Below are 15,860 nucleotides of genomic sequence, written 5' to 3' on the forward strand. Positions count from 1 at the left end.
AGTTTTGCATGTCGAGATGAACCGTCCCGGACGACGGCGCTGCACACCTGCACACGCAGCTTTCTGATCTCCTGTTCTTCTGTCCTGCAGATCTGGGACATGAGCGACGACGAGAGCATCTGAAGGACTCCTCTTCTGTGGTCACCTCACGGCACGTGGATCCTTCACCGTATACTTGTCTTAACCGTTCACATCAAATCCCATCTGAGCCGTCAGAGCTCGTCTGTCGAGACGGATAGCAGAAATAATAACCTGCTCGGGTCTAGTCCAGTCTTGTTCCGTCCTGAAAATGTAAATGTCATTTATGTGCCCTCGTGTTTTTGAGACGTGGTTCGTCTTCAAACACAAGATATTCTGAAGAAAGTTTGTAAATTGATGGTAGCCATCGTCTTCCGTGACACAGAAGCTAGTGCTTACCAAAAGTCTTCAAATAACGTGAGGGTGAGTAAATGACTTTTTTGTTTTCAGATTTCCCTCTCCATATTTTTAGTCCACAGTTGTTGGGAAGGCATTTAATCAGCCATCTGTGCATTTTTTCCCTCATTTGCTCTAATGTAACTCTAGAAATGTGGCTTTCTGACGTTTGTGCTCATAACGAACATTAAAACCAACACATTCACACATTTCTGAAAGGCCCCGTGTCTTATTTGCTTGCTCTCGGTCTTCCGGGTCCCGGATCAGGTTAAAACACCGTTCACGGACTGCAGCTTGCAATGACATTTTATTTTGTTTCTCAAAGGATGAGTCGTGAGTCACAGCTGTGGTTTAAGAGCACTTTATTGTTCATTGAGGCTACTTAAAAGTACAAAACAATGGCCTGCCAAAAGTTTGTTTTATTCCAAGGAGAAACAAGGCCATGAAATGAGGGTATAATACAGATTTACAAATCATTAAGAAGCACACTCGAGGTGAGAAGTGTTTTAAACGTTGTTGGTTTTGTGTCGTCGTTCTCCTGGAAGCGCACATCAAATAGAAAATCTGTCAGCTCTATCTCCAGCGACGGTACTGGAGCTCAGCAAGTCGCCGGGACTCGAGTCTGTTTGTTCAATTGTCTCCAGAGACAGTCGAAAGCCTCCGTTCAGAAGTGTGTCGAGACTCAGTAGCCTTCAGAAATAATACACAAGTGGCTGTTACACTAACGCAGTGTTTTCATAGAATAACTGTGTTCCTGCACTTTAACCTTAAACAGACAAAACCTACAAACAAAAAAGATCAACTTTTTTTCTACCAAAAAAAAAAAAAAAAAAGCATGATTACAATAAAGGACAAGGGAAAAATTAAATAGCTACATATCATTAACAAATTAATTGTTCCTCAAAAAATACCTACGATTTTTCTCTGTACATTCGTTACGCACAGCGTAATGATGGTCTTATAGTTTCCTATATAAAAACCTTTTTTGTTTTTAAGTAAGTGATTCACCTACAGCGTGTAGGATAACGTGTGTCGAGCAGGAAGTGAGAAAGTGTGAAGCGTGTGTGTGTGTGTGTGTGTGTGAGGTGAACAGGGCCGGTGGAATGTGAGACGAGCTGAAGCGTCTCCGCTCCCTGTCGGAGGAATGTTTGATTCGGTACAGGCCACGAGCGCACAATTAAGAGAAGAAGAAGAAGATGAACGACAAACACACGCGCGCACACACACACACCAATCTAGCTCGACATTTCCGGCAGATTGTCAACGCTACAGTTGACCTGTCCGTAGCTGCGAAGGCTCTTTTTCTTTTCTTTTTTTTCAGTCATGCAAAGCGACAGCATCCTGTACCACGGATTAATAACATACACAACCAAGCGTTCATATATAGATGGCCTGTCCGGAGGCTGATTTCTCTTCTGTATCTGGCAGCTACCACAATGAATATTGAATAGAAAATAATAATATGGAGTACAACTGTACCAGCAGTAAGTTTATCTAGGACTGTTACTGACAAAAATAAACTCAAATCTGAAGAAAAGGCTAAAAGTATTACGATTGAAATGTCTACGCAATAATAGATACCAGCTATTTTAAAAACATGCACTTATAAGCACTAGTTTACCCTTAAACCTTTAGTCTACTCTACTAAAACCACAGTGCCTGGGAAAAACCCATGGAAACGAGAAGAATGCCCACGTCTGCCACAGTCCAGTCGTGTCAGCGCCGTAGAGAAAGAAACGGGTTTCCTGCGAACCGCACCGCCTTCTGAGCATCCCAGCGACGCTACGCTGACATCCGTCCATCCATCCATAGTGCAAAATCAGTCCAGGCCTTCCGTTTCAAGTATACACGTACAGATTCAGGACACAACCGGGAGAGAGAGAAGAGAAAGACGGAGAGAGAGAGAGCGGTGGAAGAATGGCTTCTGGGTAAAAGGTTTGCATCAGCTGTTTCTTTGGTATCTGAGGCAGATGGTTCGATAGTGTCTGGCTGATCTTTATCTCAACAACAACAACAAAAAAAAGTATGGGCTTCCCATAATGCAACAGCCAAGCTAAAAGTATACTAGCATACTTACAAACAAAAGAAGAAGAATCAAAAGCACAACTGAAAGTGAAAGGAGCACCTCCTCGTCTTGCGTTCTTATGTACATAGCTATACGTCAGCTCTGCTAAACATGCATGCTTTGAGAGTGAAGCGGCTGGAAGAAGGTTCGCTGGTCCTCTTTTCAAGACACGAGGGAAGGGGAGTGATTGTGGTTGACCATGTGGCCGTTGGGCGAGGAGTCTGGGCTGGCCGAGGAGCTGCCCTTGGCCTTGATCTGCAGCCACGTCTCGCCCAGAGCCTTGGCGAAGTGGTCGTCCACCGATCCCGTGATGGACACCGAGTTTGTCACGGGCTCGGGCTCCTTGTAGTTCTTCCCCAGGCTGCGGCGGAAATGCTCCTCGATGACGGGGTCGCAGGCCGTGTTCGCTGAGGGACGCAAAAACACTGCTTAGTGCCGTGAAGACCTTAGGGAGAGGGTGACCCTACATGGCTTGGATTCAGACTCCAACAAAGCCACAGCCTACATTTTTAGGGAATATAGAAATCTTGGCCAGGAAATGGCACGTATGATCACCCTGTTGATCCGGTCTCTTCACTGTAAGGGATGTGACACTGAGAGCCAAACACACTTTAGAAGTGATCGTGGCTGATTCAGGAAGAGAGAACATTTGTTCTATATACTTGCTATAGGTACCTTAAGTTAGCTTCAACTGCTTCCAATGAAACACAGCTTTTAATAATATTTAACCGTAAATCTCATTTTGTAAAAGAAAGTGATTCATATTTTGAAGCACAAGTTTTCGTTTCCAAATTAATTGTTACACCCCTAATAAAAGATTTAAATGGTCCTTAATTCAGGTTATAAAACTTAACATAAAACCTTGACATTGAGACGGTTGTTCCTGAGTGATGCTGTCAACACCACAACTATAAACACAAAGTATTCAGACTTTTCCTACATTCTTTCAATTGTTGTACTAGAATATGATTATGTGCAACATTTGTTCCTAATAGTTCCTGCGGCAGAGAACGTGGCGTGTTCAGTAAGTGCACATCAATCAGTGTTCAGTACTTACAGTTGGAGGGTCTGCGGTAGCTTGAAGTCAGGCCGGGCGAGCAGCCGTTGTGAGACACCGTGCAGTGGGTGAGGTTACAGTTTCGGTTGTTCGCTGGGGCACATGTGATCACAGAGGGACGATTCTGTGCACACACACACACACACACACGATAAGCAACAGAGCAATGGTCCAAAGAAACAATCACACGAACTGCAAAAAAAAAATGCCACTAGATCTCTCTACTCTGTAGTGATCTTATGTTCATGACTGACACTTTTCTTCAAAATATGTAAACGTAGCAGTTTTTGGCCCAGAAAGAGCTCATGCTAAACTCTCATTACAGTGTTCTGATGAGTAACAGATTCTACACATTAAAAACACTTGAGCATATATTTCAATTTAAAAGGTACAAACCTTTCCGCTTCCTTTAAAGGGAGAGTTTACCTAAAATGAAAATTATTTACTCAGCCTCATGTTTGTTGACAGACTTTCTTCTGTGGAGCATAAAAAATATTTTGACCAAACAGTTCCATTTATTTAGATTTATTTAGACAACAAATACAAGAGGCCAAAAAACACTGTTGGGTTGCCAGCATTACTCGGTTATCTCTTTCGTGTTCTGCATTAGGAAGCGTCAAGTCATGCGAGCTTAAAGGACATGAGGCTGAGCAAATGATGGCGGTCTGGGCTCTGGTGCTGGAGTTACCTGCTGGCGCTCGATGGGGCTGGCGGTGGGAGAGATGGCGACAGTGCGGGCGGCGTCCATGTTTTTGGTCAGTGCGAGAGGCTGGTCCATGGCCAGGCTGGGCATGTGCGCGTACAGGTGACCACCAACCAGACTCATCGGGGAGGCGCTGATGCGCTCTATGGGGCTGCGGCTGCGATCCCGGGGGTCCTTGCGGTAGTCCCCATTGGCAGGCTTGCCTCTGCGAGACAAACAAAGGAGGGATTGTACTGAGGCCCACGTCCAGCGGCACAAACAAGCAGAGCTATTAATGCAGCATTCAGAGAGCCTGGCGAGAGCACACACCTCCCGCGAGCGGGCGATGACTCGATAAGAGAGAGCTGCCAGAGTCGCCTTCGCTCGTTTGGTCTGCAGTAACTAACTAATGGAACTACAACACACAACAACTAGTTCCTCCTCAACCCTCCAGGTCAAGATAATTCTATTTCAAGTGCACCTCACATGAAGGAAACGTTGAACAAATCGCTCGTTAAATATCTTTGCCCAAAAGATGCTTGAACTACTACTCCATCTTGTACAAACTTGTTTTAATATGTTCAATAATGATAAAACTGTTCAAAATAACACAAGATGTTCTGTTAATTCCACAAAGAGCAGCTTTCGGTTGGTCACCATGATGAAATAGCAGACATGTTTATAGAGTATACAGTAGTAGATCATTACAGGTCTTTTTTATTTCTGCTGCTTTTCCTCTCTAAACATGGCTGAGTCTGACTGTTGTCCGTTCACTCCAGTCTTTCTGTGTGAATGGCACCCAGAGACTTATGCTCTTTCACAGCGGGACATGTTATTCTCTCAATCGGATTACTGTTTTCCCTTTTATCCCTGTTATCGACATAACATTAAAACTTTAAAAGAAGTCATAAAATCTGAAATATCACCCAGCCCTAACTCACAGCTACGGCTGGGTTTTTTTTCTACTTCATCAAATCTCATCTCCAGTTCAGCATTAGCTCAGATGGCTCGCTACAAAAGGCCCTTTCCCACTACCGACCTCCTTTCCTGTTTTTCTTTTCCCCCTTAAAAGAATAGACACACATGCAGCAAAGCCCAGAAGCGCTATTCCACCCTTCCGGAACGATCGGTCTCCTGTTGCCAGCAGAGCGGAGGCCCAGCGAGGGGCCAAGTGCACTATTCAAAAGGCTTCATCTGTGCTTCACAGGAAGAGAACTTAATACCCTTCACCGGGCACACAAGAGAGCTCTAATCAGGTATTTGAAGGAAATGCTTTCAGCGCAGAATTCGTAACCTCAGTTTGGTGACCGTGCTCTCTACCTTCGGGGAGCACAAGCGCTGGAGATTTTGTCGGGTCTCCGTTGTGTGGGCTGCGATCCTTGAAATCGCCCGTTACTTGGCAACGCAACTGGCGAACGAAGCATCTGCAAGTAAACGGTTACGTCCACCGGAAATGACTGTCCTCGCAGTAACTAATGAAAAGCTGTGGAGGGAAATCTGTCTTACTGTCAGAAGCTACTCGGTCCCTTCCTCCTCGGCGGGATCCTCTTTCACTGTAATACATACGCCGTGAACGGAGAGCGTCTAACTGTCCTCAAGTTGAGATAGCATGCTGACAGCTACACTGTAGGCAGGAAAGGTTACACCATGTGACAAACAATGGAAATGCTGCTGTAAATGTGCACGGCTCTCAGAAGGAATGCTTTACATTATTACACTAAGCTACTCAACAAAAAAAAAAAATCAGCTGACATTTTTGACTGCTGTAAATTGGTTCACGGAGCACAAACACAAATTATATCGGTATGACATTTAACCAATTTATATATGGGAAGATCCGGTCATTTGCATAGGAATCCATGCTATGTCAGTGTGAAGGCCAACAGAAAGCTGCTTTGTTTGTGCATGACTCCTGTAGACAAGCCCTCGCTGCCGGGGAGCCGTAATATACAATATTGTGTTGTCGTATGATCTAGGCATCATATTAATAAAAGTAAGGTCAGGAGCAGCAAAACAACATTCAGAAAAATCTGCTGAAAGCCTCTTTAAGCAGGATCCTTTGAAAAGAAACAGCAATGAGGCCCTTTGATGAGATCTTTCAGTTCCTGCTGCTTCTCTCTGATGTGAGCTAAATGCTCTGGCAATAATCCACCAGTGCTTTCAAGACATGCGCCGAGAACAAATACATTTTCCCATCAAAACAAGAAGCTTTCATGTTTTCATGAAGCCATGCAACAATCACTGAACACACGGTCAAAAAGTAAGATACAGAAATAAGATGCAAATGCTTTACCATGACTTCAGCACTACCTTTCTATCAATCCAAACTCCACTGAAATGATGTGGACTCTGCTAGGATCGCTTCAGTCACAGATGCAGGCCAATAAAACCAGGGACATTTTCTCATAATTGCATTTCACAGTCGTGCGGGAAAACCTCACAGATCTTGGCAGGAAGATTTCTCTCTTATTTCTCCTTTAAGTCACTGGAAGCTCGCCCATAAAGATACAGGAAACATCTGGGAGAAATCAGGGCGAGGAAGGCAGAACCACAGGATACAAACAGTCCGTTCTCTGGAAATGTAACAGAGCCGCCCCGTTCACGCGGCTCACAATCAGCCATATTTCTAGCGTTCTTATAACCAATTAAAAATGTGACCATCGGCCAAAAAGCATTAATAACAGCGTGACACGTTTAACTATTGAAACGTTTACACTTCTTAATTAATTCATCTGTAAATATGGTAACTGAAGCAACTAGAACATTTTGGCACATCGCTTATTTTTGGCTCAGGTTTTTAAACAGGCAGCCAAAAAGGTAAATGGCAGTTTGAGAGTCTGGATCCATGAGCACCGTGTGTAATCGGATCAAAGCGCCTGGCGAACTTCAGACTTCACTGCTTTGACAAATTATAATCCAAACACCAATGAGCCAGTCATGTGTTTGTTTATATAGAAAAGTTAGCAGAAAAACATTATTTTATAAACCCTAACCACGCTGGCATGGCCTGTGCATGACTCTTCGTTTGGCCGGCCACGGAGGCATGAGAAAGACAGAGTCTCTGAGTTCCCAGCAGGAACACAAGCTGTCGCTCCGAAAGCCACTTTACAGGAACACGGTTAGAAAAACTGGGTGAAATCATGCATCACGCAAAACATGAAAAGAGAGTCATTTAGTACAGGAGAGGGACTCTTATTTTGTTGTAGCTGTCGACAGTGGGGCGTCTCCGGTGGGACAGGCCAGAGCAAGCTTCCAGAACGCAGTGGGCTGACCGGATAAGAGGCCCTTTGTTTTCATGGCAGCAGAGAAAACGAGAAAATGGCCCCCACCCTGACACAAAGCCCAGTCCACAACAATATGTCTCCCTGAGTTTCCAGTTTTACCAGCCTTACGAGGAGGCTTGTATCAGTGTGCTGCAAAGCGTTTAGTCTGGCTAAGACAACAAGAGCAAAACCGTACGACCAACTAACATGCGGACGAACTCCTTTCAGAGGGCCAGAAATTGTGAAAACAACAGAAGATTATAGTGAGGAGAGGCACAGGAAGAGAGGTTTCCCTGCCCCCACTGCTTCATTCCCTTCTATAGAGAAACACCCTCATGGAAACCTGAGCCGCGGTGTCCGGTGTCAGCCACAAACTCCCCACAAAAACAATCAAGAGCGCCTCATTCACCTCCACCCAATGAAAATCACATGTCCTGGAGCAATACAGAGGCACACCAACAACTCTCTCCTCAGAGTTCAAATGTAAATGTATTCCTGCTTTCGAAAAACAAGGAAACATTTGGCAAAAACTTACTTGAAACTCCAGGCCTGTGTCTACGAGCAGTTTTAAAAGGTAAAAAAAGAGAGCGAGATGAAATGTATAAAACACACCAACGTCTTAATTTTACGCTTCATATTTATAATATAACATACTCTCATTATGAATTATACTCTGCGCTGGTTTCTGCTGAGGTTTGTGGTCACACTTTATTTTAAGGTCCCATTCTCACCAACTACAACGTTTACCTCAACAGATGCCTAAAGTGCTGCTTAAGTTAGTAAGCTAGTTGGGTATTGGGTAGGGTGAGGGAGGTAGGATTATACTCACGCAGTTCGTGCGTTCAGAAGAGATGGTGCAAAGCGAGCGTTAACGCAGAGTACGTTTTCTGTTATGAAACTACAATCTGCTGCAGAGCCGTTCAGATCCTGCTAGTGCTAAACCTTTCAACTGGCAACAAGCTCTGACAGGTTGCCAAGATGAGGATGAGGATCAAATAGTGTTTATGTATCTGAGAGCGAGAGCATTGCAAAAGTAAATCCGTTCAAAGTTTAAAACGGCCCGTGCTGTTAAACGGGCGCACACTCATGTCAGAGCCCCGAACACAGACCAAATGAAGCTCGTCGTGCTGAGAAGCCCCTTCTGTTGTTCACGCTGGCTCCTGCACTGCTCCTAATTTACCAGGCAAATTGCAGGTCATAAATTACCCGGGCTGCTCTGCCTCACACCGGTGTGGCTGTTCCTCACCGGGGAGCAGATCTGGTGTCCTGCGACTGAGCGCCGCTCTTCATAGCGGGGCTGGAATGCGGGGAATGCTCTGCCACGAGGGCATGGCCAGGCGCTGCAAAGAGCCCATGTGCTCCGGCTCTGAATGCCAGAATCTCAGGAATTCCATCCCTAAGTCTTCAGCACATTCCCGAGCATTCCCCGCGTTCTTTCTGCAGGAACGCCACCCGCGTGGCCCTAACTTCAGCTGAGTACCGAGCTTTCTAAAAAAGCACCCGGTTGCCAAAGATTCGATGGAGACGACACAAGCTGAGAGCGTCTGTCAGAGCGTCAGATGCATCCAAAACCAGAACTTACAACTGTGCGACAAACAGCCGGCTCATCTTGGCCACATGCTCGCTGTTACAGTCGATGTCGTCGTCTGCTTGGTCCCCGCTGTGCTTTCTCTTGCTGGGGCTGATGGGAGGGGGGCCTGTCCTGTGATTGCTGACTGCAGAGGACAGGGACATGGCCGGCATTCTGGACTCGCCTCTCAAAGCAGCCTCACCTGCAGCAAACAAGAGAGAGCAGCGTTAACACAGACGAGCACCCACCCGGGCCGATTTTACAGCGTGCTGCAAGGCTTGGAAAGAAATCTCAAATCCAAAACACTGATGGCATAATGAATCAAATACAAGCTCAAAAGTAAACATTTGCCTTCTAATAAAAATTGCATAAAAATGTTATCTGCCTGTGATACTTCCTTAGAAACAGTTTGTTTTTAACCAGTTCTCATTTTTACAGAACGCCATTGTTTTTTTTGTTTGTTTGTTTTTAAAAAAAACTCCAACAATCTCTTAATCTAGACTATTTTAAATGAACGCACAGAACCCTGTAGTGCTCCTCCTATCCAATGACTCGCTGTAATTCATATACTACAGTGTTTCAACAACAAGAACATCAATATAAAAACTTCATCTTAACGTTACATTTTTTTCCACTTAATTTAGATCAGTTAAAAACACATACATCAATGGATTCGCTTTCTCATTCATTTTGTGCTGTCTGACTGCTTTTAAATATATAGGTATAATAATATAATATAATGCTGTTTAAATAAATAAATGTATATCTCTCTCAGCTCTCAAGACATCAATACTCCTCATCAATACAGGCCATTTTGATATTGATATTCAGATCATAAAAGTATCACATCACAGAGAGAAGAACTGAGCAATCACAATAAACTCACTCATCAGCCCTTCCTCTGACTTTCTGCTCTTTTAAGGACACTTGACTGGTATTGTAGCTCCACATCAGAGCAGAAAAAAGCATTAGACTGACGAAGGAAAGCATTCTGAAAATGCTGTACAAGACTGCTTTAATACAGAGGCGCAGCAAACTCAATATCGTCATTGCAATCTCTGCCTTTGATTTGCAATCAAACGAGTCGCTAGTATCTGAAAGCGTCGTTACGACACAGTGCTGTAAGATTCCTCTAAGTACAGTACAAGGGCACTCGGTGCACTCACAGGCGCTGTGTAGGAGTTAGGCCGGAAAATTACAACTTGCCCGCTCTATTCAATGGGACTTTCCACTTGGGATGAGGTTGAGGTTAACTAAGCCTGAGAAACTTTATAAGATCCATTTATTGAGCCAGCCCTAGATTTCTGCACTGGTGCAGTTATTTACAGAATAAATGATAAATAGAGATGGTAAAAAATAACCAGGCCAGGTGTCTCTCCCACACCGGAGCCTCATAAAATAAGCCCTGCACACATTTACACGACTTCAGCCTCAAGTAAAGCAACGATAAAGCTCAGGAGGTACTTCCCAAAACAAGCGGCCTATTTTCCTGACTGGCATGTTTCGGCTCGTCTGACCGTGCTCCATGGCAACAGCAATGACATCATTGTTTTTGGCAGGGCTGGAGCTGCTAATAGAGAAAAGGCTGCGGCGCACAGTAAACGTCCACACGATAGTCCATCTTGACGGTCTCCAGAGAGCCACGAGGAGATGCGGGCTGAAAGTTATTGGCCATTCATTCGTTATCGGGGAGGAATCCTATACAGAGACAGGTGTCAAATGCAGTGTTTCCCAGAGAAAGAGTCCTAATCAAACACACCTCATTCAGCTCAAACGAGCTCAGACCGCAGGACCTGAAAGACACGGCTCAGATAAGACAGACATCCAAAATGTGAACTTCTGGAGGGCATCCAGGAAAAGGGTTGGAACATGTCTGCTTTTAACAAACATTGAGTGTTGTCAAAAGCAATATTTGAACAGGATTGGTTTCCTACGTGAATAGATCCAAAAAATGGCTTTGAAACTTAAAAAACATCAAAATAGTGGACAAAATAATGGTCGTTTAACACTGTGTCTGCAGCTAGTGAGGTGGGATTCTGAACTACAAAATAAAAATGCCACAACTACAAAAAAATATGTAGTACATAACTGACATCAGGATTTCTTTTAACCTGAGCATGATTGAGTCAAAACAATCCGTTCTCTCTGTCGGATGCACAAGGCCATAAAGCTGAGCATAACTATTTGTTAAACTGTAATTAATTGCTGTGATCAAAGCATCATTACTCCAGCGTTCAGCGTCACATGATCCTTCAGAAATTATTCTAATATGCTTGATTTGCTGCTCAAGAAACATTTTACATTTTATTTTCAGGACTCACAGATTAATAAAGCTCAAAAGAACAACAAACAGAAATAGAAAGTCCTCTATTTGAAACAAAGTAAATACACTGATAGTGCATTTTAAATTAATTCAAATGTATTCTTGCTAAATAAAATAGTAATAACCATAATCTGAGCCCAAATGATCACCAGAGAATGACATGTACATAGTAGTTGTGATTTAGTTACAAAACGTCAAATAGGTCAGAAAACAAAAAAAAGAAAGGCAGGTTTCTGGGAGAGCTGCATGCTTTTGTTCATTCACAGTGTCATGGTTTCACATGCTCAGCATTTCTTTCACACATGCAGCTGTTTCTGTGAGATCATGTAGTACAGCTACTTCATACCTGTATCGTCCTCTAAATACCTACATGACAGCGAAGCTCACTTCCTTTCTCCATCTGTGTAAACCGAGTAGGTTCATGCTCTATTTTGTCTCTCGTCCACAGCAATTCTCCTCTTTTTTTTTTTGTCGTTTTCTCCTCCTCCTGGCCAAATAAACACACTATAACCAGCAACATTTACACCTATGCTTTGTGATCGATCGCAGGAATGTTGATCTTTCCAGCACTTCGGCTTAAGAGTGAATTCAGCTAGACACCTCAGGAGGATTCTCGTGGATTCATCTGCTCTGAAGTTAGATTGTGAGAACTCAAACGGGGCTAACATCAAAAGTTAATTTACCCGACTTCCTGGAAAACTTATCTCCAGCATGACCTGCCCTCACCATTCACACATGAACACCTGAAGAAAGTCAACAACGTCAACCGGAGAACTAAGATTCCTTCAGCCAACCTGTTGAATTTCACACTTCAGTGAGTCTGTATTTTCCGAGACATTTAAAGCATGCTAAAACCTCACAGCAACCTTTGTTGGAAGCTGCAGGAGCCATAAAAGATGACTATCGGCTTTTGAAGAGATGTAGCCAATGTTTGATCTATTGAAAGACTGTCATTATGAGCGTAAGTGATCAAAGTCTGCCCCTACTACTGGAGACTTCAAACGTCGAGCCAGAACAGGATTGTGTTACAGATGCGAGCCCACCTACATTCACAGGAGATCAAAATAACACACAACCTCTGATGCAAATCACACTTTTGCAACTTCTTGGCAAGCACGCAATTAGAGAAACGAACCCCTAATTTCATACTTGCAGAACAATGGCCTCTTTGCTTTAGAGCGTCTGAAACCTGATCTTCTCTGGGCAGCAGACAGCGTGTCCCTCGTTCACACAGACAGGGAACTCTGACTCTCTTGAAGCAGAGAGGAACAGGTACGGCTTCGGTGGGGGTCTTATCTTTCTGTTGCCGGCTGCTGTTTTTAGCCTTTGTTCAGCAGGAAAGATGACGGTCAGCGTTTCAGCCCTACTTCAATTTGAGCTCAGCTGGCGAGCAAAAGCTTTCCTCCTGAACACGGCTGATACCTGCAATCACCACAACCCCGAAGCATAGAGCTAGAAATATTCTGAAGGAAGGATGAAAACTGGAGTAACGACGGTGAAAATTCAGCTGGTATTATTTTCAATGTCATTTCACAGAAGAAATGCATATTTTAGTTTTACGACTTATGTCTTAAATGCAGCCTTGATCATTTTCATTCATATGATTATTGATATTACTGGTATAATACTTGCTCTATCATCAGAAGCTCTTATTTCCCCCGATCAGTAGACAAACATTTCTGTTTTCACATTTTTAAGTCAACGTGGTGTACAGTAAGTGTTTAAAATTCATCCAGACATTTTTATCAACTCATCAAGTTTTACAGTCTTCTCAGCCCATGCTAAAAGAGTCCTCCAAATCTTCTGTGGTGTGAAGAACAATGAACATAAAGATAAAGCTCGTCTGCGACCTTTGAAAGGCGGCGTTCATTTAGTTTCTGATAAAGCGCAAAGCAAAGTTCAGCAAAGCCCGGTCTTTCAGGAGAGAAGCGCGCAGTGCACGTTCTGACCCCGCCGAGTGATGCAGAAACACAGCTATTTTAAGGGATGATGCCCGGCTCGCAGAAGCTGTAATAGATTAGCCATGTGCTCAGGAAATTCTCTGGCACGCGGTATAAATAGCTGAAGTGGCAGCCGTGCAACAGCGAGCAAAAACCGGCTGCGATTGTGTATTTCCATCCACTGTCACCGGGTCACGTGACCGACTGATGGAGAGGCCAGCGTTCCAGCGGGTCAAAGCGGCCCACATCCGCTCGAGGAGAGACACGCAGCCGCTGGAGGGAGTCAAGGAAGACAGGGAGCATCATCACGGGATAACATCCATACCACGAAAAACAATGCGACACAAGTTGAGCCTAAAACTAAAACCAGCTCTAATAAAACTCACTCCAACAACGAAACAAACACATTTGCCAACCTGCATCATTTCACAGAACAAAGTCATGAAGTAAAAGTAATCTCTACAAGCCAGATTAAAAAGAGCCCTTCATACGACACGTGACCATCTACCTGCTTTCTACTCCATCCAGAGATCTGTCACAGCAGATGATGCTTGAGAGAACAACACCGAGGCGTTTTAACATCAGACACGGCACAGAGAAGGGCAGCAGGTGAGTAATGCTGTGAGTAAATGCTCTGGATCGCAGCGGATGAACACACACACACACACACACACACAGCATCTCGAAAGCGTGAGCAGCAGCTGCTCCGAAATAAATACATCGTTATTGTCATGTTCCTGAAACGAGCTTTGAGATGAGGATATTTATAAACGCACTCGCTCTGCGTTTTATAACTCGCATGCGAGTAAACAAAAACTTTTACCGTCTTAGACACTTAAAGCCTTCTCCGGTCTATTTAAACATTAGGAGAACTCCGTGTGCTCGGTCATTAAACCAGCTCTTAGAGACCGAGCGCGTAACTACAGCTAAGCGAACAAGTTACGCGAAAACTTCCCAGAAGTTAGCGACGACGCTTTTCTCTGTCCCTCGAGCACGAACCCCGGACTTCTCCTGAAACGAGCGCTTTGAAGTAAACGTCTACGTTAGAAATAAACAAACCGAGAAAGACGGTGAAAAAAAAAGTGCGCGGTGACGTCATCGGCGTCCGTTATTTTCGCCGACGAACACTTCGTTTCATTAAAACCACGGCAAAGGAAGCGAGCGCTCGGTTTTTACCTTCGTAGCACAGGATGCCGATGTTGTTGTTCATCTTGTCCAAGTACTGGTAGTTCAACAGGTCCATTTTGGTAAAAAGCATTTATGGACTTTTAATCGCAGAGAGAGCCGCTTCTCTTTTTCTCTCGTCAGGAGCGCGAGTAAAGGCCCAGCCTTTAACTTCAAACAGAGCGAAAATAAGGCGTTTAACCCGGCCTCCTCGAGCGCCTAGCGAGCGGAAGTACTCTAGAGCGAGTTTAAAGGAACTTTAAGGAGTTTTAGCGTACGAAAAGAGTTGTATTTAGGGACAAAAGGGTGGCGCCAGTTCTCCTCACAGCCCGCTGTAAGTCGACTGCACTGACACGCAGCCTGCGCTCGCTCTGAGTCCGGCGCGCGCCGCCTCGCACCAAATCCCGCGAGAGTTCCCCCCTCCCTGCCTGACGCACGAGATTCGCTGCATGTCACGGGGAGGAGAAGAAAGCGTCCAAAACAACGAAAAGTTAACTTAAGCGCGTTCCAACTTTTTTTTTTTTTTTTGGAAACAGCCACTCGAGTAGTGACCGCTAATTATACTGCATTCTACACGACTTCCACATGTTAAAATATCGGGAGCCGTATTCCCAAATCATTACAAAAGACAACAAAACCAAAATGTTATTGTTGTAAAGTTGTTCTCGGTATTAAAAAAGTAAAAGAGCCCCAGATCTGCGTGAAAGGTTTCCTCAAAGTGACTTTCCACATACGTACACTCCTTAGGGACCCACTGTTAGGCTACATCTTAAATGAACGACACCCTCATTTAAGACATATTTTTAGGGCGCTATGCAATGAGAAATATCCCACTGACGTAATACATATATTACTATGTGCACTGTATAATGTGCTTTTTCACAGTAATAGAGAATAAACATTTCTGTAAACGTTTTCTAAAACAATATTCTGTAATGTGCTCTTCATGCATCTTCTGATCAGTAGTGACACTCTGCTGCCCTCTGCCGGTGTGTGTGTGTGTGTGTGTGAGAGAGTGTGTGAGTGTTAGTGTGTGTGTGTGTGAGAGAGTGTGAGAGTGTGAGAGAGTGAGTGTGTGTTGTGTGTGTGTGAGTGTGAGAGAGTGAGTGTGTGTGTGTGAGAGAGTGTGTGAGTGTGAGAGTGAGTGTGTGTGTGTGTGTGTGAGAGAGTGTGTGAGTGTGAGAGAGTGAGTGTGTGTGTGTGTGTGTGTGTGTGTGTGTGTGAGAGAGTGTGTGTGTGTGTGTGTGTGAGAGTGAGTGTGTGTGTGTGAGAGAGTGAGTGTGTGTGTGAGAGAGTGAGTGTGTGTGTGTGTGTGTGTGTGTGTGTGAGAGTGTGTGAGTGTGTGTGAGAGAGTGTGTGTGTGAGTGTGAGAGAGTGAGTGA

The 15,860-nt window shown here is 44.3% G+C and overlaps 2 protein-coding genes across 5 annotated transcripts in view; one reads left to right on the forward strand and one right to left on the reverse strand.

Moving 5' to 3' along the window:
- Positions 1 to 1,254, forward strand: part of atg7 (ATG7 autophagy related 7 homolog (S. cerevisiae)) — a 63,995-nt gene extending 62,741 nt beyond the window's left edge. For all 3 annotated transcript variants that reach the window (XM_043251600.1, XM_043251598.1, XM_043251599.1), the window contains one exon: positions 91 to 1,254. In XM_043251600.1, the coding sequence (XP_043107535.1) occupies positions 91 to 123 (33 nt within the window). In that variant the 3' untranslated portion in view covers positions 124 to 1,254. The remainder of the gene's footprint in view (positions 1 to 90) is intronic.
- Positions 760 to 15,860, reverse strand: part of vgll4b (vestigial-like family member 4b) — a 22,202-nt gene continuing 7,101 nt past the window's right edge. The window contains exons 1-5 of one of the 2 annotated variants that reach the window (XM_043251609.1): positions 14,491 to 14,843; positions 9,064 to 9,253; positions 4,225 to 4,444; positions 3,537 to 3,660; positions 760 to 2,886 (exon numbers count right to left, since the gene is read on the reverse strand). In XM_043251609.1, coding sequence (XP_043107544.1) covers positions 2,642 to 2,886; positions 3,537 to 3,660; positions 4,225 to 4,444; positions 9,064 to 9,253; positions 14,491 to 14,572 — 861 coding nt within the window. In that variant the 5' untranslated portion in view covers positions 14,573 to 14,843 and the 3' untranslated portion in view covers positions 760 to 2,641. Of the gene's footprint in view, positions 2,887 to 3,536; positions 3,661 to 4,224; positions 4,445 to 9,063; positions 9,254 to 14,490; positions 14,844 to 15,860 lie in introns of those variants that run through there. The other variant, XM_043251608.1, reaches the window with a different exon arrangement.

The sequence above is a fragment of the Puntigrus tetrazona genome, chromosome 11 (assembly GCF_018831695.1).
Source record: "Puntigrus tetrazona isolate hp1 chromosome 11, ASM1883169v1, whole genome shotgun sequence".
In the NCBI taxonomy this organism is placed as follows: domain Eukaryota; kingdom Metazoa; phylum Chordata; class Actinopteri; order Cypriniformes; family Cyprinidae; genus Puntigrus; species Puntigrus tetrazona.